The 22,566-nt window shown below is 36.9% G+C and overlaps 1 protein-coding gene across 2 annotated transcripts in view; it reads left to right on the top strand.

Moving 5' to 3' along the window:
* The window catches only part of hip1rb (huntingtin interacting protein 1 related b), a 79,118-nt gene extending 58,046 nt beyond the window's left edge, over positions 1-21,072 (top strand). For both annotated transcript variants that reach the window (XM_034298907.2, XM_026939549.3), the window contains 14 exons: positions 2,816-2,963; positions 3,106-3,192; positions 3,385-3,492; positions 3,656-3,792; positions 6,116-6,226; positions 6,954-7,012; positions 8,085-8,115; positions 8,256-8,318; positions 9,707-9,807; positions 9,956-10,061; positions 10,640-10,763; positions 14,227-14,288; positions 14,481-14,702; positions 17,804-21,072. In XM_034298907.2, coding sequence (XP_034154798.1) covers positions 2,816-2,963; positions 3,106-3,192; positions 3,385-3,492; positions 3,656-3,792; positions 6,116-6,226; positions 6,954-7,012; positions 8,085-8,115; positions 8,256-8,318; positions 9,707-9,807; positions 9,956-10,061; positions 10,640-10,763; positions 14,227-14,288; positions 14,481-14,702; positions 17,804-17,812 — 1,368 coding nt within the window. In that variant the 3' untranslated portion in view covers positions 17,813-21,072. The remainder of the gene's footprint in view (positions 1-2,815; positions 2,964-3,105; positions 3,193-3,384; positions 3,493-3,655; positions 3,793-6,115; positions 6,227-6,953; positions 7,013-8,084; positions 8,116-8,255; positions 8,319-9,706; positions 9,808-9,955; positions 10,062-10,639; positions 10,764-14,226; positions 14,289-14,480; positions 14,703-17,803) is intronic.
* The last annotated feature ends 1,494 nt before the right edge of the window (positions 21,073-22,566 follow it).

Genomic DNA, 22,566 nt, shown 5'->3' with positions numbered 1-22,566 from the left:
TTGTATCAAACTCAGGGCTCACACAGCCGTGAGTCTGGGGGAAAGAAAAAAAAAACCACCATACATAGCCTTTTCTTCCAGCAGCAGCAGTTAGAACCAAACATATAACTTGAACAACACGAACATGGGCCAAAGCTTAGCTGAATAGTAGTGGACATGGTGCAGTTGACCACCATGGTCCTGCATAAGACACTTAGTCATAGAGCCATCATGTTCATGCACATAAAACATAAAGGGAAACTAGGGGTGCACAAAGCCCAGCACAGGGGCGGGTGTCTAAGAGGAATTGAGCGCTATAAGTGCATTCTTTGTCACATTCATGGTCATTCATAGTGGGTTTACATAGAGTTGGTTTGGAAAATATTCAGACCCCTTCAGTTTTTGCCAAATTTATTGTTAAAGATGGAATTTAAATTGGATTAAATTTACTTTTTTGCCACAAAGATAAACACAATAACCCACAATGACAAAGCAAAAACAAGTTTTTATTAAAAACCAAAAACTGAAATCTCTAATTTAGATAAGTATTCAGACTCTATACTACTTTGTAGAAGCACCTTTGGCAGTACTTATAGTTTTGAGCCTTCTTGGGAAAGTTTCTACAAGCTTTGCACATCTGCGTTTGAGCAATTTCTCTCATTCTCCCTGGCAGATACTCTCAAGCTCAGTCATATTTGATGGGGAGCATTTAATGTCACGAAAGACATGGTCCCTATTTAGTCTGTTGAGAAGGAAGGGTTCACTAAGTTGTACAAAAATGGTAACAGTGCCATCTATAGCAAATAGTGCAAACAGTGTTTTTTTTTTTTAATATCCTTTCTTTAAATATTCTTTATTTAAAAGAACCATTGTTTGCACTCTTTGCTATTGATGGTGCTGTTACTATTTTTGCACATCTACATTTTCCAAAGTCCATTCTGAAAAATTAAAAACTTTGAAAAATAACGCAATTTGTTTATGATTGCATTATGTAAGAACAAAAAAAAAAAAAAGAAATCGTAATCAACAATCGTTCATAAAGTTAAAAAAAAAAATCTAGAATTTTTTTTTTTTTTGCAATATCTCCTAGGCCAACCTACAAGCCTGGGAAAGCAACACAAAAGAAGAATGCAACAGTTTGGTAATGTCAGTGGTTCGCTTGTTTTGTTCAGTTATTGGAAGCAATGGATATGCAACCAGATATTAAGCGTTATTTACTTACAGTTGAATAAATTAGATAAATGTAGGTAACACTGGATAAGGGCATCTGCCAAAATGCCATAAATGTAAATATACTGTTGGTATTTGTGCTTCTGTGGAGGTCTTGTTCCAAATTAATGATGTTATTTCATTAAATAAGTATCTAGAATTATTTTTGTTATCTTCTGTTAGGGTGTTAGACATGCTGATCTAGCAGCAGTAAGTAACTTATTATACTTGCTACAAATGCTACAAATTTAGTTTGATGCCATTAATGTCACTTCTGAGTGATCTTTTTTTAAGGTGCAAGTGTGATTATTATACCAGGGTACTATTTTTTACTCTAATAATTTTTCTTTTAAGTGAGCTACATTAAGTAGATTGTAGCAGAATGTTGACAGCACATCCTATTTTTTGCATGGTGACCTAGAAGTATTATTTTGCACTGCCCATAGAAGAAAATGGAATGCCAGTGGAAACTTTTCACAGAAAATGTGAAAGTTCACCTTGTAAATGTTCTAAGTTGTTTAACACATCTAGATGTAAATATCAGTAAATGAAAGCTGAAATTCTGATCTATCATCTCATATTCATCTTTTGAACTCAAACCCAAATGTCTTCAGTGTGTAGCAAAATAAAAGAATTGGCCTTGCTTTTGGAGGAGATTATCATATTAGATTACCAAAATAATCCAAGAAGCTTCTAACACAGATGCATTAAAAAAAACTAACATTGTAGATCTTTCAAGTATTTCAATCTCTGGCTTAGCCAGATATCTCTATATTTATCCTTTTGCATGTTTTTAAATAACTGTAGATTTTGAACTGTTGGCATTCAAAGGAAAAAACGTATACAAGTCTTAACACTTGTGCCACTACCATTAAAATATCAGCATAAAATTTGGTGACAGAGAACAATACCAGCTGGTTACTTTCAACCACTAAATCTGATATAAAATCTGGAAGTAAAATCTAATTGTATATCATTTGTAAAATGTCACTGTGGTGCACTGTACACTCTGTTCTTTAAGGGGATGATTTGATGATTTGATATATTAACTTCAGTGTTTATTGGGAAAATTTGTTTTATGCATTCCAAGTTTATGCAAGTTTCTACTCATTAGTTAGACAGTGACTGCACATTTTTTTAATAAATATAAAAGATTTGCTTACTCTCAGTGTTGGACAATTTTTTCTATTTCTAATAGTGTAGTCAGTACTGTCTGAAGTGACCTGTCTTTGGTGTGTGTGTTAAGACCTCATTTCTGCAAAAATTGTCAGTGTGGACTTTGCAGAGACTACATACTACACACTCTGGGAGTTATGGTGCCAGGTGCACTGCCTATCTGTTCTGCTCATGCCACCTTAGGTGGGGTAACCAATGGGAGAATTGTTGTGTTAGGAAGACCCAAGGCACCGGGCCACTCAGTCACCAGTTATCTCTGTCACCATTAATTTTTGTTTTAATTAATTGTTTTAATTAATTTTTACATTCACTTAAACAGTGATAATGAGATCATAATACATTTATATCACAATTCAGTTGTCATTAAAAGCTTTGATTAAGGAATGTTATGTATGTTATGAAGAAATATTGATTGTAAGCATTAATGCAATCCATATTTGTGCATGTGTAGCTCGGCCGTGAGGAGCAGTTGCAGCAGAAGTTGTTGGATGAGCAGTTTGCCCTGTTGCAGGGTACAGTAACTGAGGCAGAAATCATCATTCAGGATGCTGTGGCCAAAGTGGATGATCCTTTGCATATCCGCTGCACCAGCTCCCCAGGTACTTGAGATTTGCATACCTCTCCATGCTGAACTCAGATTATATCCAGTAAAAAAAAAAAAAAAAATGTCTTCTTATAGCAAGAAGACCTAGATTAAAGGGAAAAGTCAAGGAAATTGTATGTCTTTCCTTCTTTCTTTAGATTACCTCATTAGCCGTGCAGAAGCCGCACTGGGCTCAGTGACTAAAATGCAAGCAGGCCACTCCCACTATTTGAAGAATATGGAAGGTATTTTTGTGTGTTTTTACCTTGTTTACCTACCTACCTTTCTCCCCATTTCAAATATGCCTTTTGTATATATCATTTGTACAGTTTTGCAGTAATCAACATTATATATATGAGTGATATTCTAGTGATTTATCTATTACCTCTGTTTACCTATTTTAGTAAATAGTTGCCCTTTTCTGTCTTTCTGTCCAGACGCTGGGCCTCTGCTGAGGGCTCTGACTCAGTTTTCTCATCTTACTGCTGACACCATTATCAATGGGAGCGCAACAGCGCACATGGCACCTGCAGATCTTGCTGATCGTAAGACTGAAATAGATTAAACACATGGGCAAACAGCAAAAACACAGCGCTTTCACTATTATATCCTATATTTCTGTAAATTTGCTTGCATTTCTATGGGTGCTGTGTCACCCAAGTCAGCTGGTGGATTTAACTGGCAAGTTGTTGTGTATGGTGTGTGCAGGATTGATGGAGAACTGCAGGGCATGTGCCACTCAATGCTTAAACTTTCTACAGGAGCTGAAGTCTAAAGTTTCCATAAAGGGTGCTGATCCAGCATCTGTTCGTATTGTGATTCAGAAGGTCTTGCAAATTGCACAGGTAAGGCAGAATATACATCATAACAAAATGAAAAATCTTTACAATGAAGGTGAAATTTTTTCTTCCTACATGCTAACTCTCAGGGCCCCAAGAGGAGATGATGGTGATGATGATAACCTTTGTATATATATATATATCACATGTAATTTCAAGTTCAAAATCTCAAATTTTAGCATTGCAGTGCTTCCATTCTAAGCACCAATTTGTATTCCCAAGAGCTCCTGTGTAGTACTTGTTTTTTTTTTTATTTTTACTGTTTGTTCTATAGGATTTTGTTGTTTGTTGTTACTGTAGGAATGTGTTGTATACACTATATTACCAAAAGCATTCGGTCACCCATCCAAATGATCAGAATCAGGTGTCCTAATCACTTGGCCTGGCCACAGGTGTATAAAATCAACAACAGCAACTCAGCCACGAAGTGGTAGGCCACGTAAACTGACGGAGAGGGGTCAGGGGATGCTGAAGCGCATAGTGCAAAGAGGTCGTCGACTTTCTTCACAGTCAATTGCTACAGAGCTCCAAACTTCATGTGACCTTCAGATTAGCCCAAGTACAGTACGCAGAGAGCTTCATGGAATGGGTTTCCATGGCTGAGCAGCTGCATCCAAGCCACACATCACCAAGTGCAATGCAAAGCGTCGGATGCAGTGGTGTAAAGCACGCCGCCACTGGACTCTAGAGCAGTGGAGACGAGTTCTCTGGAGTGATGAATCACGCTTTTCCATCTGGCAATCTGATGGACGAGTCTGGGTTTGGAGGTTGCCAGGAGAATGGTACATTTCGGACTGCATTGTGCCGAGTGTGAAATTTGGTGGAGGAGGAATTATGGTGTGGGGTTGTTTTTCAGGAGTTGGGCTTGGCCCCTTAGTTCCAGTGAAAGGAACTTTAAATGCTTCAGGATACCAAAACATTTTGGACAATTCCATGCTCCCAACCTTGTGGGAACAGTTTGGAGCGGGCCCCTTCCTCTTCCAACATGACTGTGCACCAGTGCACAAAGCAAGGTCCATAAAGACATGGATGACAGAGTCTGGTGTGGATGAACTTGACTAGCCTGCACAGAGTCCTGACCTGAACCCGATAGAACACATTTGGGATGAATTAGAGCGGAGACTGAGAGCCAGACCTTCTCGACCAACATCAGTGTGTGACCTCACCAATGCGCTTTTGGAAGAATGGTCAAAAATTCCTATAAACACACTCCTCAACCTTGTGGACAGCCTTCCCAGAAGAGCTGAAGCTGTAATAGCTGCAAAAGGTGGACCGACATCATATTGAACCCTATGGGTTAGGAATGGGATGGCACTTAAGTTCATATGTGAGTCAAGGCAGGTGACCGAATACTTTTGGTAATATAGTGTATACTATATGGACAAAAGTATGTGGACACCTGACCATCACACACACACACATACATTATGTGCTTGTTAAACATCTCATTCCAAAACCATGGGCATGGAATTAGTCCCTGCTGCTGCTGTAACATCCTCCACTCTTCTGTGAAGGCTTTCCACTGGATTTTGGAATGTGGCTGTGGGGATTTATGCCGATTCAGCCACAGCATTAGTGAGGTCTGGCATTGATGTCAGGTGAGAAGACCTTATGCGTAGTCAGTGTTCATTCCAAAAGTGTTCAATGCAGTTAAGGTCAGGGCTCTGTGCAGGCCAGTCGAGTTCTTCAACACCAACCTTTGCAAGCCTTGTCTTTATGGATCTTGATTTGTGCACAGGGGCATTGTCTTTCTGGAACAGGATTGGGCCCCTTAGTTCCACTGAAGGGAGATCTTAATGCTGCAGCAGACAAAGAAATTCTAGACAACTGTGTGGTTCCAAGTTCGTGGCAACAGTTTGGAGAAGGAACACACAAGTGGCCATATAGTGTATTTGTCTGTACTGGCCTATTGGTGTTTTTTTTTTTGACCATCAAGCTGAAGATCAGTGGGTTTTGTTTCCCTAGCCAGTTTCAGCTGGCTTGTTTAATTCTGTGTTTGAGTAGTGTGAGTTGCCAATAAAAGACCAAGTGCATTTTTTTAAGACAGCTGTCTGGTCAAGCTTCTTTCTCATTGATGCCACAGGATTTATGATATAGTACTAATGAGATAACTAAACTAAGTCTTTGGGAATTACTACAAATTATAAGAGAATCCCTGAATCACTATTCACTTTACGGGTGATATAGCAAAACATCTTCCACTTATAACAGAGATAGACAGTTTATTAATGAACATTGAGTGTATACGTACATCCATTTAGATTTTAATATATTTACTTCTTATTATCTGTATTTCTCTGTTATTCTTGTTTGTTGCACCTTGTCTCAGGACCTAAGGCCTAAAGGAGTTGATGTCGGAAGGGAGGAGCTGGGAGATATGGTAGATAAAGAAATGGCTGCCACTTCTGCTGCTATAGAGGAAGCTGTGAGGAGAATAGATGTAAGTTTAAAGCACAATTATTTACTAAGATTTTGGACATCTTCAGCCAGACTAACTGTTTTCACCAGCATGTTTGATAAACTTGCTTCTTATTTAAGTAACTGACTTTATGGTGGATGGTCTTCTCTAGACAGAGTCATGGTTGTGCCATATTGTACAATATTTCCATTTTTTTAAATTATGGATTTAATGGTGCTCTGCAGGATATTTGGGAGTTTAGGATATTTTTTTATAACCAAAGCCTGACTGATGCTTTTCTAGAACTTTATCGTGGATTTGTTTTGACAGCTTCTTGGTCTTCATGATGCAGTTTTTTTTTTAGATATGTTTCTAAAAAACTTTGCAGTGTTCTGGGAACAGGTGTATTTATAATGAGATCATGTGACACTTTATGTTAATTCTAATGGAAACTGGTTACACCTGAGCTAATTTAGGGGTTTCACAAAAAACAGGATGAAGGCCCAGTAGGCTAGTGGTTACAGGCATTTTTCTTTCTTCTCACATTCAGCAACCAGAAAACAAAATGCCCTACTCAGTACTGACTTTCACAAAAGCAACCTACATAAGATAAAATGATCAGTTAGGATAAAATGGTAGGTATGCTAAGTAGGTGTACCTAATAAAATGTTAACAGAGTGTATAAATTGTATCAAGTATGATATGTTTGCAGGATGTATAATTACATTTGTACTGCCGTTGATTTGCCATGCTGTTGCTCTGCCTGCAGGAGATGATGAATCAGGCCAGAAGAGACACTGAAGGAGTCAAGCTGGAAGTGAATGAGAGGTAGACATTATTCATTTTGCACTCCTTCAGAATTATTCACCATTATTCATTTTGCACTCCTTCAAAATATACCTGTAATCTGATATCAAATTTAGACATAATGATGAGTTAATTAAAGGAAAATTTGTCACACATATTGTAGAATATGAACATGGACAGTTAACTCACCAGTATTGTTATAATCAACATGATTTGAAGTGATTTTGAGAGTTTACATTCCTGCCCCTCAGTAGCTATGTTTACATGCAGCCTAATGATCCCTTAATAATCAGACTGATCAGTCAGAATAAAAAAGGCTCAGTCGGTACGAAGTAAATAGATTTAGAGCAACCCAAAAGAAATTTCTATACGATCTAATGAGGTGGGTAAATTTTAATGAGGTGGGTAAATTTTCATTAATCTGTAATCTGAAGAATAACAACCACGTAAATCTCTGTGTCTGGTTACTTTCTTTATCAGAATCAGTGCACGCATTCCGTGCTGTGTGTTCGAGTCATGATGCACTCCAGTTACAATAAAATGATCATGTAAGAAAACACAGTGCATGTTACAGATTTTAATCTAGTTAAAATATTTTGCGAGGTTGGGTTGGCCTCAAACTAAAATTTTGAGGTAGGTGCAGGACGAATAGACCTCAGTAAAGTCGGCTCAGTGTTTGATATTTATTTGACATTCACAGAGGATGCACAAGGAGAAAAATGTTGATAACACTATTGTGCAGTTATTCCCAAACAAGGGATTTTAATATTGGTACCGTTAGAAAATGAGTAAAGGGTTTATACCGATGGATAATATATGCATTTTATTTTATTTTTAACAAGCAGTGAACCCTTGTTCCTGAATCTCAGGAACAATATAATTTCCGTAATAAAGTCTTCTTCTCGCTGTCCATTCATTTAGATAATTTAAAACGACTCAAAAACACATGCAACTTCATTAAAAAATTAACCTGCTGACCAGATAATTACAGATCTTTCTGGCACATTTTAACCTCTGCTGACACTAGAGATTTAAATCCTGTTGGTTGTTTCATCACATGCTCCTTAATGCACTGTGTATTATTCACTTTTAGAATACTGAATAGCTGCACTGACCTCATGAAGGTAAGATGGCAGAGTTTAAAAATGATCAGAGTAATGATCAATCAGTTCTCCTAGTGATGGTTCTTCTTTATCTTTCCTCAGTACTGTTATATCTTTTGCACCCATATCTTCATGCGTTCTCTTTTGCCTGTTTTTTTTAGGCTATCCGTCTGCTGGTGTTGGCATCCACAGACCTGCAGAAGGAGATTGTAGAAAGTGGAAGGGTAATATTTAAAAAAATAATTTATTATAGTACTATAGTACAAAACATTTTTTTTATTTTACCTTCTTAATTAATTGTCTACTCCCCCCCCAACACACACACAGGAAAGAAACAAGAGATTTCAGAAGAATGTCATTTATGTCTTTTATCAGCTGTGCGAGCAAAGTGCTTCTGAGGCTATAGAAGGTGAAACCAGTAGATGTTCAAAATTAATTGAATTTTCCACAGGTGGACTCCAGTCCAGTTCTAGAGATATCTCAAGATAATTAAAGCAAATTAAAGTTTCATTTAAAGCAAGAAATTATTGTGTGTACATTGATGCCAAAAAAGTCAAATTAATCCATTTTAAATTACATCTATAACACAATAAAATGTGCAAAAACCGAAGTGGGTCAGTGTTTTTAATGTTATGTCTGTGGTTTTAATGTTATGGCTAATCAGTGTATACTCACTGTATACTTTATTAGGATCACCTGTTGTAGCCTCAGATTACTTTTCTTGACTGACTGGGGTGGAACCTGCCCATCTGCCTAAAGGTTTAACATGTTGTGCCTTCTGAGGTGCTTTTCTGCTCACCACAGTTGTAAAAAGTGATGTTTACATTTACATTTGGCAAACACTCATGACATGGCATTTGGTAAATGCCCTTATCCAGAGTGACTTACAAAAGTGCTATTAAAAAAAAAAAAAAGAAAAAAAATGGAACAAAAAAAAAAAAAAAACACCTTCCTCATGCTAGTTCACTTGGTCATACATACAGTGCATATAAAAAGTCTACACACCCCGGTTAAAACTGCACATTTTTGTGATAAAGTACGTCAGAACAACCAGCAAAATTCAAGTGAAAACAAATAGAAATTGTTTAGGGGAAAAAAAAGAAAAAAACGTATAATAACCTGGTTGCACAAGTGTGCACATGCCTTAACTAAAACTAGCACCTTTTGCTCAGTCTTTTTGGGAGTCTACCAACTTAGCACATCTTGATTTGGCTATTGTATTCCACTTTTCCTGGAGCAAAAATGCTCCAGATCTGTCATACTGCAAGGGGATTTCCTGTGCACAGTCCTCTTTAAGTCATTCCACTTATTTACAATAGAGTTTAGATCTGGGCTCTGACTGGGTGGTTCCAAAGAATTATGCCCAAAAAAAAGTTCTACCTTGGGCTTAACACATTTTGCCACATGGTTCAGAGGGGGATTTAGGTGGGGATTTAGATTTCTAATATTGTATTTTACATATTTCGTACTTATTTCATACATAATTACAAGTACAACATGCGCGCACACACACACACACAGTGTATATTGTCCTTTAGTGTATATTATTTACCTAGATTCCTTGTGTTTTTTTTTTTTTTAAAGAATAATTAAATCTTGACTGCTTTCCTAGGGTGCAGCAACAGTGAGGGAGTTTTATGCAAGAAACTCTCGCTGGACTGAGGGTCTCATATCTGCTGCCAAGGCAGTAGGCTGGGGGGCAACACAAATGGTGTATGTATTCCTACCAAATATCAGCCTGTACTGTTAGAAAGTACAATTTTTCTTAATTGGATCAAATAAGTGACACTTCCTTAGTTATAGTGAGTTTCCTAGTAAGACCATGGAATTCTCTTTGCTTTCTCACTTTCTCCTCTCTCAGTGATTCTGCTGATAAAGTGGTGTTACACACGGGCAAGTATGAAGAGCTTATTGTCTGTTCTCATGAAATCGCTGCCAGCACAGCACAACTTGTTGCAGCTTCCAAGGTTTGAGATTAACAATAAATTTCTTGTCTATAATAATAATAATAACAACAACAATAATAATAATAATAATCATAATAAATTGATTATGTAGATTTTTCATACTGTTAAAAAGTGCTTTATAGGCAAAGGCAACTAAGAATAGTTCTAAACAGGTATGCTTTCTGCTCCAGCATTCCAAGAGAGTCCAAGAGAGCAAAATTCTCTGGGTGAGACGGACAGGGCTCCCCCCTGTAAATCAGAGCATCATTAATCAATTCTGGGCATCTGTGACTGTGGAAGAAGGCAGTTAGCACTTTCTTCTGAATGGATTTAGCTGCCATGTGACGTAGTCATAAGCAGCGGCTCAAAAAGTTGCAGTGGCTGGCTTCATGTGTCTTGGAGGAAGCATGTGTTAGCATTCACCCTCCTCTGTTTCTAGCAGTTGCATCATTTTAAAAAACTGAATTTGAAAATGGCTATTGAGCTAGCATTTCTAATGTTTTACTGAAAGCCTTGCAAAGATTGTACCCTCTATAAAACTAACTGTAACATTTCCTTACACAGATTACTTATTTATGACTACTTCCTTGTTTTTTCAGGTAAAGGCAGACCGTGGCAGTAAAAAATTGTTAAGTCTTCAGCAAGCATCTCGCTATGTGAATGAGATGGCTGCTAATGTGGTAGCTTCCACCAAGACAGGCCAGGAACAGATTGAGGAAAAAGGTACGTGTGTGTGTATGTGTGGGTGCATGCATCTGTTTTAAGCAAGAGAGCAACATCCATGTGTATAAAATTCAGGCGTGCTCTTAAAACTGTGTTTTGCCTAGTGTGGCAAAATTTTGTAATGCTGGTGGAACTGTTCATGCTCATGTTTGGAGCGTTTTTTTTTTTTTTGGTCCTGCCAGAGAGCATTGCACCCCTTGCCTGTTAAATCACTATTAAATTTAAATTAATTTTAAATTGTCAAAAATGCTGGCACCCCCAGCATTCTGCAAAACATAGCCAGGGGTTCAGTGATTTGTTTTTTAATTTGTTACTGTGGTGAAAGTCATCCCACAATTATGAAAGCTGTTATATTTATGATGGAGCTCTTATAGGTATTATTACAGGTATTTGAATGGTTACTTGAATTATAATAGGTTTAGTCCAAACCTCAAGAACTCAAAAACAAGTAGGCCTATAAATAATGTCTACTTTGACCTAATGTGTCCTACTGGTGGAAAGATTTACCAATAATGAGCCAAATATTTGAATAATTTAAATGAATAAATCTGGCAGTGTAGAATTAAATGGGTCCCTGATTGTACATAATGTATAGATAATGTATAATACTGTACAGTCAGGTCCGGAAGTACATTGACAGAGTTTTTGTGATTTTGCCTTTATACACCACCACAATGAATTTGAAATAAAACAATCAAGATGTTTGTCGAAGTGTAGACTTTCAGCTTTATTTTAAGAGGTTCCACAAAAATATGGCATTTACCATTTAGGAATTACAGACATTTTAAGCAAAGTACTTCCATTTTCAGGGGCTCAAAGGTATTTGGACAATTGACTGACAAGAAGTTAATTGACCAGGTGCGGTCCATTCCCTCATTACTTCAAGACAAATGAAGCAGATAAAAGGTCTGGAGTTGATATCAGGTATTGAGTTGGCATTTGGCAGCTGTTCGACTGGAGCTACCAATATGAAGTCCAAGGAGATCTCAATGCAAGTGAAGGAGGCCATCATTAGGCTGAAAAAACAACATAAATCTATATTCATGTGCAATAAGGGACTTTCATGTGCAATACAAATTTAGGTATATATATATATTTGTAAAATAGGTATATATTTATTTTATTTTCTTCTTTCTTTCTTTCTTTCTTTTTGAGAGCAATTGTAACATGGCAAAGCAATTTCCCCCTGGGATTAATAAAGTTCTTTGAATCTTGAATCTTGAAGAGAGATACCTTAGGTGTGACCAAATCCACAGTTGGGTACATTCTTAAAAAGAAAGAAAGCACTGGTGAGCTCAACAACATCGAAAGGCCTGGAAGACTATGGAAGACAACAAAACTGGATGATCGCAGAATCCTTTCCTTGGTGAAGAAAATGAATGTAAATACAGAGGGTTTACACCAAGGTGCAAACCACTGGTAACATTCAAGAACAGGAAAGCCAGATTAGACTTTGCCAGAAAACATCTAAAAAAGCCTCCTATGTTTTGGAATAAGATTCTTTAGACCGATGAAACCAAAATTAACTTGTACCAGAATGATGGGAAGAGAAAAGTATGGTGAAAGAAAGGAACAGCTCGTGATCCAAAGTATACCACATCATGTGTCGAACATGGTGGAGGCAGTGTTATGGCATGGGCATGTATGGCTGCCAGTGGAACGGACTCACTGGTGTTTATTGATGATGTGACTGCTGACAGAAGTAGCAAGATGAATTCTGAGGTGTATAGAGCTATACTCTCTGCTCACATTCAGCCAAATGCTACAAAACTGACGGACACCATTTCACAGTGCAGGTGCAACCCAATAGAGCATGCTTTTCACTTACTGAAGACAAGACCGAAGGCAGAAAGAGCCACACAAGCAGGAACTGAAGGTGGCTGCAGTGAAGGCCTGGCAAAGCATCTCCAGGGAGGAAACTCAGAATTTGAGTTTTGAGAACATGAGCTCCAGACTTCAGGCAGTCATTGACTACAAAGGATTTTCATCCAAGTATTAAAATTATGGTACAATTATGTCACTTTGTCCAAATATCTTTGAGCCCCTGAAAATGGAGGTACTTTGTTGAAAATGGCTGGAAAATGAAAATTAAAATGGCTAAATGGTAAATGCCATATTTTTGTAGAACTTCTTAAAATAAAGCTGAAAGTCTATACTTCGATCACATCTTGATTGTTTTATTTCAAATCCATTGTTGTGGTGTATAAAGGCAAAATCACGAAAACTCTGTTATTGTTCAATGACCCGACTGTATATAGAGAGCACGCTGGTCACATGATCAAATTATTTCGTGGGGAGCCTGCACTATTACCATGAATCATCATAACCGTTAAAAAGAATGCTTCAGTAGCTTTCAGACAGCCACCCCATACCTCTGGCTGAGAAGGAGGCTGCAGAATTCAGGCATTTTCTCTGACTTTGGAGCTCTATTTCTGGTTAAAATGATGCCTCAGGCATATATTAAATGTCAGTTTATAGCAAATTTATAGCCTATTTAGCTTGCATTGTACAATTGGCTGCCCATTTTGCCACACAGAAGGGTTAATTCAAGCATAGACTCGTCTCATCAAATAGCTTTAGTCTGTTTAACTTTCCCTAGCCTAAAACTGATACAACAATAAAGTTATCAGAAACAGGAAAATGTTTAATTTAATGTTAGTACTAAACAAATTTGTCTCAAGCCAGATTGCTTAAAATTTATCACCGTAAGTAACTATATACTATAGTTTACAGGTTTTACCTTGTCTTGTCTTAGCTTTTCAGGTGTATAGACTTTGATGAAAACATGTTAGTCAAACTTTGACAAGTTTATTTGCTTACATAGTTTTTTTAGAATTTAAAAGATATTACTAATACTGTTTTTAAGTAACATTCATATTATTTTCATATCCCTCTTGCCTGGTCTGCATACTTATGTACTGCAGAAAAAACATACAGTGAGGGGAGATAAGTATTTGGACTTTTGGAGAATTTAATCTCATCTGGATCTGAATATGGGGAGAAGGTTTCAACAAGACAAACTCCCCAAACATCCAGCCAAAATAACTAAAGAAGGCCTTGTATTGACAATCTCCTGACTTGAATCTCATTGAAAATTTTTGGAGGATTTTGAAATTGTGAGTCAATCAGAGAGAGCTAATTACTTCTGACCATAGTACCATAATTGCCAACAACAGCTTTGCAACAAAGAACTAATGTTGGCAGTTTGCAGATTGCCAAATACTTTTTTCCTTTCAAAATCGTTTTTTAAACATCTTTTTTGTGCTTATCAATATATATTTTTTCTTCATATGTGCAAGTACAAAGTCAAAAGACAATATGGAAGTATATAATAATAAAGGTGTCTGAATACTTATTTCCTCTCATAGTATAAGGGACTGGTATGTGCAAACTATTCACATGCTTTGTTCATAATTAGAAAAAAAATATTCAGCTAGATGCATCTTTATCTCCTGGTATATAGACACTATGGACTTTTCTGGAATGTCTCTGATCAAGTTGAGGAAAGAGGAAATGGAATCCCAGGTTTGTCCTCCCACTTTCTTCTTTGTTAGTTTTTCTAAAAAAAACTTTTATAAATGTTTTATATAATATAAAAATAGTAATTCTATGAGAATAGTAAAATGAATAAGATTATAAAATTGATAACTTCAAGACCAAGCGATTAGGCAGGAAGTTGTATACTCTTTGTAATCCATATGATCACACTTTGTTCAGGTGAAGGTCCTGGAGTTGGAGAGCATGCTTGAAAATGAGCGCCTACGACTTGGAGAGCTACGTAAAAAGCACTATGAGATAGCAGGGGTTCCACTGGAACAGTTTGGCCAAGATGACAGTGCCCTCTCTCCAACATTCCCCTCCTCCCCCAAGCCCTCCAAACCTACATTAATGAAGAAACCAGCCCTTGCTCAGAAACCAAACATTCCTACAAAAAACATGGTAAGATTTCTACAGATTTTTTCCTCCGATTATTCCTTCATTTCCATCCATGAAATGGGATGTATAGAATACAAATTTCCACTGATTAAAAATGGAACATAAGTACTGGTACTTGAAATGGACAAAGGGAATGGGAAAAGGAAATGGACGTTTCCCTTTATATATTATAATTTATTATAATATATTATAATTTTGCCTCTGTACACCACCACAATGGATTTGAAATGAAGCAATCAAGATGTGATTGAAGTGACTTTCAGCTTTAATTCAAGAGGTTTAGCAAAGGTATTGCATTAACCGTTTAGGAATTAAAGTCATTTTTACATAGTCCCTCCTTTTTCACAGGCTCAAAAGTAATTGGAAAAACTAACAATCATGGATTATTTTTAATACTTGGATGAAAATCCTTTGCAGTCAATGACTGCCTGAAGTCTGGAACCCATGGACATCACCAAATGCTTTCCTCCCTTGAGATGCTTTGCCAGGCCTTTACTGCAGCCAGCTTCAGTTGCTTCTTGTTTGTGGTTCTTTCTGCCTTCAGGTTTGTCTTCAGCAACTGAAAAGCATGCTCAATTGGGTTGAGGTCAGGTGACTGACTTGGCCATTTAAGAAAGTTCCATTTCCAAGCTCTTGGATTGCTCTTTCACAGTATGTTTTGGGTCATTATCCATCTGTATTGTGAAACACTGTCCTATCAGTTTCGCAGCATCAGAATCTGAGCAGAAAGTATAGCTCTATACTCTTAAGAATTCTATCAGCAGACGCATCATCAATAAACACCAGTGACCCAGTTCCACTGGCAGCCATACATATCCATGCCATAACACCGCCTCCACATGTTTCACAGATGATGTGGTATGCTTAGGATCATGTGCCCTTCCTTTTCATCTCCATACTCTTGTCTTCCCATCATTCTGGTACAAGTTAATTGCATCAGAACTGGTCAGGCTTTTTCTAGATTCTAATCTGGCCTTTCTGTTCTTGAGTGTTACCAGTGGTTTGCATCTTGAGGTCTTGAGGTAAACCCTCTGTATATACATTCATGAAGGCGTCTCTTGATTGTAGACTTTGACAATGATATGCCTACCTCCTCCAGAGTCTTCTTGATTTGGCTAGATGTTGTGAAGGGTTTTTTCTTCACCAAGGAAAGAATTCTGTGATTGTCTGCTTTAGTTGTCTTCTGTGGTCTTGCAGCCCTTTTGGTGTTGCTGAGCTCGCCAGTTCGTACCTTCTCTTTAAGAATGTTGAATTGGCCACACCTAAAGTTTCTGCTCTCTCTCTGATAGGTCTTTTTTGTTTTTTCAGCTTAATGATGGCCTCTTTCACTTATATCAACGCCTCTTTGGACTACATAGTGAGAGTTTCCATTAACAGCTACCAAATGGAAATTTAGTGCTTGGAATCAACTCCAGACCTTTTATCTCCTTAATTTTTCATGAAATAAGGAGAAGACAGGCCATATCTGGCCATATCTGGCTATTAAAGTCAATTGTCCAATTATTTTTGAGCCTGTGAAAATGGAGGTACTATTTAAAAAATTGCTGTAATTCCTAAATGATTAATGCAATATTTTTTGTTAAACCCCTTTAATTAAAGCTGAAAGTCTACACTTCAATCACATCTTGATTGCTTCATTTCAAATCCATTGTGATGGTGTACAGAGGCAAAATTATGAAAATTGTCACTGACTGTGTGTGTGTAAATATATATATATATATATATAAAAATATATGGATGTCATAATTATGGATGTCTCCATATAAAAATAATATGTGTGTGTGTGTGTGTGTGTATGTGTGTGTATCGATCAGCCATAACATTAAAACCACCTGCCTAATATTGTGTAAGTCCTTGATTGTGCCGCAAAACAGCTCTGACCATTCGAGGCATGTACTCCACAAGACCTGAGAAGGCGTGCTGTGGTATCTGGCACCAAGACATTAGCAGCAGGTCCTTTAAGTCCTTAAGTCCTTGCGAAGTGGGCCTCCATGGATTGGACTTGATTGTCTGGCACATCCCACAGATGCTCAATCGGATTGAGATCTGGGGAATTTGGAGACCAAGTCAACACTTTGAACTCTTTATGTTCCTCAAACCATTCCCGAACAATTTTTGCAGTGTGGTAGGACACATTATCCTGCTGAGAGGCCACTGCCATTAGGGGATACCGTTGCCATGAAGGGGTGTACTTGATCTGCAACAATGTTTAGGTAGGTGTTACGTGTCAAAGAAGAACATTGCCCAGAGCATCACACTGCTTCCGCTGGGTTGCCTTCTTCCCATAGTGGATCCTGCTGCCATCTCTTCCCCAGGTAAGCGACGCATAGGCACCCAGCCGTCCACATGATTCATTAGACCAGGCTACCTTCTTCCATTGCTCCATGGTCCAGTTCTGATGCCCATTGTAGGCACTTTCGGCAATGGACAGGGGTCAGCATGGGCACTCTGTTTGGTCTGTGGCTACACAGCCCCAAAAGCAACAAGCTGTGCTGCACTGTATGTTCTGACTCCTTTCTATCAAAGCAAGCATTAACTTTTCAGCAATTTGTGCTACAGAAGCTGTTCTGTGGGTTCAGACCAGACAGGCTAGCCTTCACTCCCACATGCATCAGTGAGCCTTAGGCGCCCATGACCTTGTCGCTGCTGGTCGCCGCCGAAGGTTGACCTTCCTTGGACCACTTTTGGTAGGTACTAACCACTGCATACCGGGAACACCCCACAGGACCTGCCGTTTTGGAGATGCTCTGACCCATTCTAGCCATCACTTATTTGGCCTTGTCAAAGTCGCTCAGGTCCTCATGATTGCCCATTTTTCCTGGTTCCAACACATCAACTGACTATTCACTTGCTGCCTAATATATCCCACCCCTTGACAGGTGCCATTGTAACCAGATAATAAATACTATTCACTTCACCTGTCACTGGTTTTAATGTTATGATGGCTGATTGATATTATACTTACATTATATTAACACTTGCAGGTACTGGCTGTGAAAAGATGAGTTTGCTGCACTCTAAGCCATTTTGGTATCAGTTTTATTTTAGGTTATTTTTATTCAGGTACATAAGTTTAATTGTAATTTCCAATCATTTCCTTTCAGTTCAGGTAAATATCCCATGGATGAAGTCAATCAAAACTGGATTTCAAATTGCTGGACAACCTTCTGTAAAACAGGGTTTTTAAAACATGTATTCCTTTTCCCCTCTTCTCTCTAATGCTTTTGTTTTAACAAATTAAACAAGTTAATTATCTGTCTTTATTAAGTGCTGAGAAAATATATTTTTAAATCTGAGTTACATACTAGTGATCCATATCTGGTCCTGTAGATTTTCGGGAATTAAAAGCAATCAAAAACAGTCCTGTCTGAAATTAAACCATTCTGCTTATAAGTCAAAGATTTTATAACAAGGCAAAAATATATATATAGTGGATGCAGGAGTAGCTGGCCTCTGGGCCTGTAATAAAAAAAAATCTGGTGTTACTGAAAAATGCTTTTCAATTTTGTTTATTTTCCTTTGTTAATTTTTTGTTGTTGTTGTATGGTTTGTTTTATTATTATTATTTGGGGTTGGTGTTTGTAGGGTAGACATCATTTATAACTTTGGTTGGTGTTTGTAGGTTAGACATCATTTATAACTTTGTCTTATTTATAATATTTGAATTGAATCAACATTATTAGACTGAAAGTAATAAACTTCATTAAGTGACAGCTAACGTCTTTGTTAAACCTCTTGAAAACATTATTTAAAGCCCGTGTCAAATCATTTTCATAATTATCCATAGCTTCTTTCGTTAATTTAGCATTGACTGCAAAATAAAGACCATCATTTTTTTTTTTTCCTTTTCCCCAGTTTTTCTTTTTTCAACTGTCCGATTCAAGTTGGACAGGACTATTTGGTACAAGTTGTGTCAGTGCTACCAAATTACCAATCAGAATTTGCCATCTGCTTCAGCACCCCCTTTACCCCGACAAATGTTTTAACTGTGAAAATAATTGAGAATTAGCTGACTGGTGTAATCATGGTCTACATCTGGTCTACATTAACACATTTTTATAATACTCCTTATTTGCACATGAGTACTCTGAAAAGCCAAGGCAGTTTCTGACAATGTTGTTCATATAATAAAAGCTCACTAAGCAATAAACAGAAAAATATGATCTTTCCAGCATAACCTATGACCCTAACGGTAAAAAAGCCACTTGCCACCGTGTGATAAAAGGAGGTTAAATGAGAGGACAGGAAATCTCATTTTAATCTATTTTATTAAACCAGGTGTGATATGCTTGCTTTTTCTGCATATTGCAGTGCCATGCTCTGTTGATGAGAGTAACTTTTCTGAATTCAGATATATTTAATAAATAGCTTTCTTGCCTTTTATGAAACAAAATCCCCAACAAATGATACATTTTTGAAATCCTCAATTTTGACTACATGTGAATGAAAAATTTATCATATTCTAAAGAAGCATGGCTTACCCTTTTGTCAAAACTGAATAAAAACATTTTTAATTATATGAGGTAATTTAAGAGACACATTTTTGTGGTTTAGGCCTTTCCTTTTATCCTCAATGTCACATTTGAAAAGTTTTTTATTTGTAGCTAACTTATTCATGACATTAGTAAATCAGATTTCAATGTAATTCTTTTTCATTATAATTTAGTCTTTTCTAAAATTGACTATGAACAGATTAAGTAAACAAAGCTAAGCAACATTCTATACTTTCCACTCTACCTTATTCCCTTGCTTCTAAAGATTCCCAATAAAAGCAGCATTTAGTGTGCCTAAAATCACCCAACATTAATCAGTACATGGTTGGGGTGTTTCATGGAATCATTCGTGCATCCATTATATGCCTTCACTTTTCCTCACTCAACTTATTTTAAGGTTGTCTCAATTAACCTGAACACGGTTCAGGGTTCAAGGTTTATTCTCATTGTCAAGGACAATGAAATTGCAGAAATGGTTTGGTAATCTTGAAAATGATTAAATTATAACAATGTGTACATGATTAGAACTAACTTTATACTTATTTTACACATTTTATGCATATAAAATGTATGCTTGATAAATATGTGAAATAATTAGTGATGATTAAAAAACTAGCCAATGCTTCATGTCATTTTTTCTATCTCAAGCTTTTTGGGGTCAACATCCTGTTTGATGCTGATCACACCCACTTATATGATGTCACATTATTTAAGTCATTTATTACTATCAAGCAGTTCCACTGTGAGTAGCATAAGCTTTGACTTTCACTTATCAGGCCAGAAAAAAATTGCTGCTTAGATTAACTGTCCCAGTTTATCTGATGTCCCAATAAACCTTAATTCTCTTTTTATACAAAATACACCTAGTCACCACACAGTGTTGACAAAATTTTTTTTGACATTTGAAATCATTTTGACAGGGGCTTTAAATGATATAAAGGTTTTCATTACTACGATGATGAAAGGATAAATGGGCTTGTCTATAAATCTGTCTGTTATAACGCAAAATTATGTAAAGACAATTACACTAATAAAACGTGTTTTCCTAACCCTTTCTTTATACATTAGCTGTCTTCAAGTCTAATTTGTTGAGATAAAAGTTTGTTACATTATTACGTAACTTGCTCAGTAGATTTCACTTGAATGCAGAAATGTAAAGTTCAGTAAAAATCAGGATGGTGTGTTTCAATCTCACCTTTAAAAGAGATGTGCATAACGCTACTCAATTAAAGAAAAGATGGGAATGTAGATCCACTGCTGGAAGAACTGTTAGATATGCAAAATGACCACTGCAAGGAGAAATTTAAATTATTTAAGACCAGTAGAAAAGTGACAAAAACTAAAGCACATTATCCTCAAAATGTTGCCTTAAGATCTAACATGAGTTAATTTATATATTTTAGATAAAGCACAAGTATCTATTCTTTACTACATTCTTCACTACATAAGGCTTTAATTTGTTTACCTTTAGTTCTACAGTTTTGCCCTTTTATCTCAACTGATTTTGGTTTAGGATGGCTGGGTTTTGGTTAAAGAAAATCACAGATCTGTTCTGACTGGTGCTAAGGGCACATTGCAATAAGCTTTTTAAAAATTATTTTACAAAACATGTTACAGAACATTTTTTGTACTGTTTTTCAAGGTCAATATTAGAATGTTACCTTGGTGGAGGATGTACAGAGATAATACGTACAGAGTAAAGTGTGGAGCTCTTACCTAGGGTTTTTTGATTCTTTGACACAGGTTCTTACAAATAAATGTAACTTTTTATTTCTTTCTGTCTCTGTTTATTTAGCATTGTTGTAATACCAAATCTGTTAATATATTTGAATTATTTCTGATGGACTCCCAGTAATTAATAAAAATGTTGAGTAATAAAAGTTTATGATGGAAGAGGTTCTGTGATTTGTCACATATTGCTTTGCTCTGAACCACAGTGAAAGTGTAGTTCAAAAGAACAAATGTGACTAATATGTTGTGACGTTACTATTGTAAGGCTGTATCTGTCATTCAGTTTTAACCCAGATAAAACCTCACAATAGTAAGGTCACAATGCGGTATGTAACCTTTACCAAAGACCACTATGATTATTAACCTTTGCCATAGACAACTATAATTGTTGTTATATTATGTAGCAATACTTAAAGCAAATGATTATAATGGTTACATACCACATTATGTGGGGGTGGCAGGGTAAGCAAGGGGGTTTTGTGTGTGTGTGTGTGAGAGAGAGAGAGTGTGTGTGTATGTGTTTTATTATCTTTTTAACGACAGCAGTGTCCGTGTCACTGTCAAATACTGTCATTGTTATAGTTGTTACAGCAGCTCTCTAGTAGAGTGATAAATTATGTCACAATAAACCTTTCTTAAAACAGATCATCAGTAGCATCAGTATTTTTATAACTATTACAGACACTGGTTGGAAGCAGCTGATAATTTATTTATAATTATAAATAATTTTTTGTGTTAATCTATTTCAAAGACATGAAAAAAGTATCATTGTACCCAGTTTTTCAAACCTATATAATGTTCCCTATAATCAAACCTATATAATGTGTATTGAGGAAAAAAAGAAAGGGTGGACAAATCAGAAGCCCAGACACCAGAGACAAGCAGATTTCATACCCAGGCATGAAACTGTTTAAATTAATTTATATCATTACTGTTCATTATTTATTTATACTCTTATTTTATTCATAGTTGCCCAGCAAAGATTGGACAAAATCGATATTTATGAAGTGCTAAACATATACTTCACAGTTGTGTTGTGCACCTTTATGCTATATAGTGCCTGCTTCTGAGTCCAACCACCAGCTGCACTAGACATTTTGTCTGGGGCTCAGTGTGGTTGACATTAGAAGAGTTTTCAGTAGGTGAATTAATTAGTGTGCATGGATGACAGACAACCTATTCAAAATCAGGAACATGTGGAAACACTGATGAAACAACACAAAATAATAAATGCCTTGTGTCAATGGTTCAGGCTGGTGGAGGTGGTGTAATGGTGTGGGGAATGTTTTTGTGGCACACTTTGGGCCCTTTAATACCAATTATTTATACCAATTACATTGAATGCCACAGCCAATTCCTGTATTGTTGCTGACCATGTGCATCCGTTCATGGCCACAATTTACCCATCTTCTAATGGCTACTTCCAGCATGATAATGCACCGTGTCACAAAGCAAAAGTAATCTCAAACTGGTTTCATGCACAGGACAATGAGTTCAAGGTTTTCCAGTGGCCTTCCCAATCACTGGATCTGAACTCCTTTGGGATGGGGTAGAACAGGAGATTCACAACATGAAAGTGCACCTGAAAAATCTGCAGGAATTGGATGATGCAATCATGTCAACATGGACCAGAATCTCAAAGG

Source organism: Pangasianodon hypophthalmus, chromosome 24 (assembly GCF_027358585.1).
Source record: "Pangasianodon hypophthalmus isolate fPanHyp1 chromosome 24, fPanHyp1.pri, whole genome shotgun sequence".
Classification (NCBI taxonomy): domain Eukaryota; kingdom Metazoa; phylum Chordata; class Actinopteri; order Siluriformes; family Pangasiidae; genus Pangasianodon; species Pangasianodon hypophthalmus.
The sequence above is the reverse complement of the archived record's forward strand: the minus strand, read 5'-3'. Positions and strand labels throughout refer to the sequence as shown.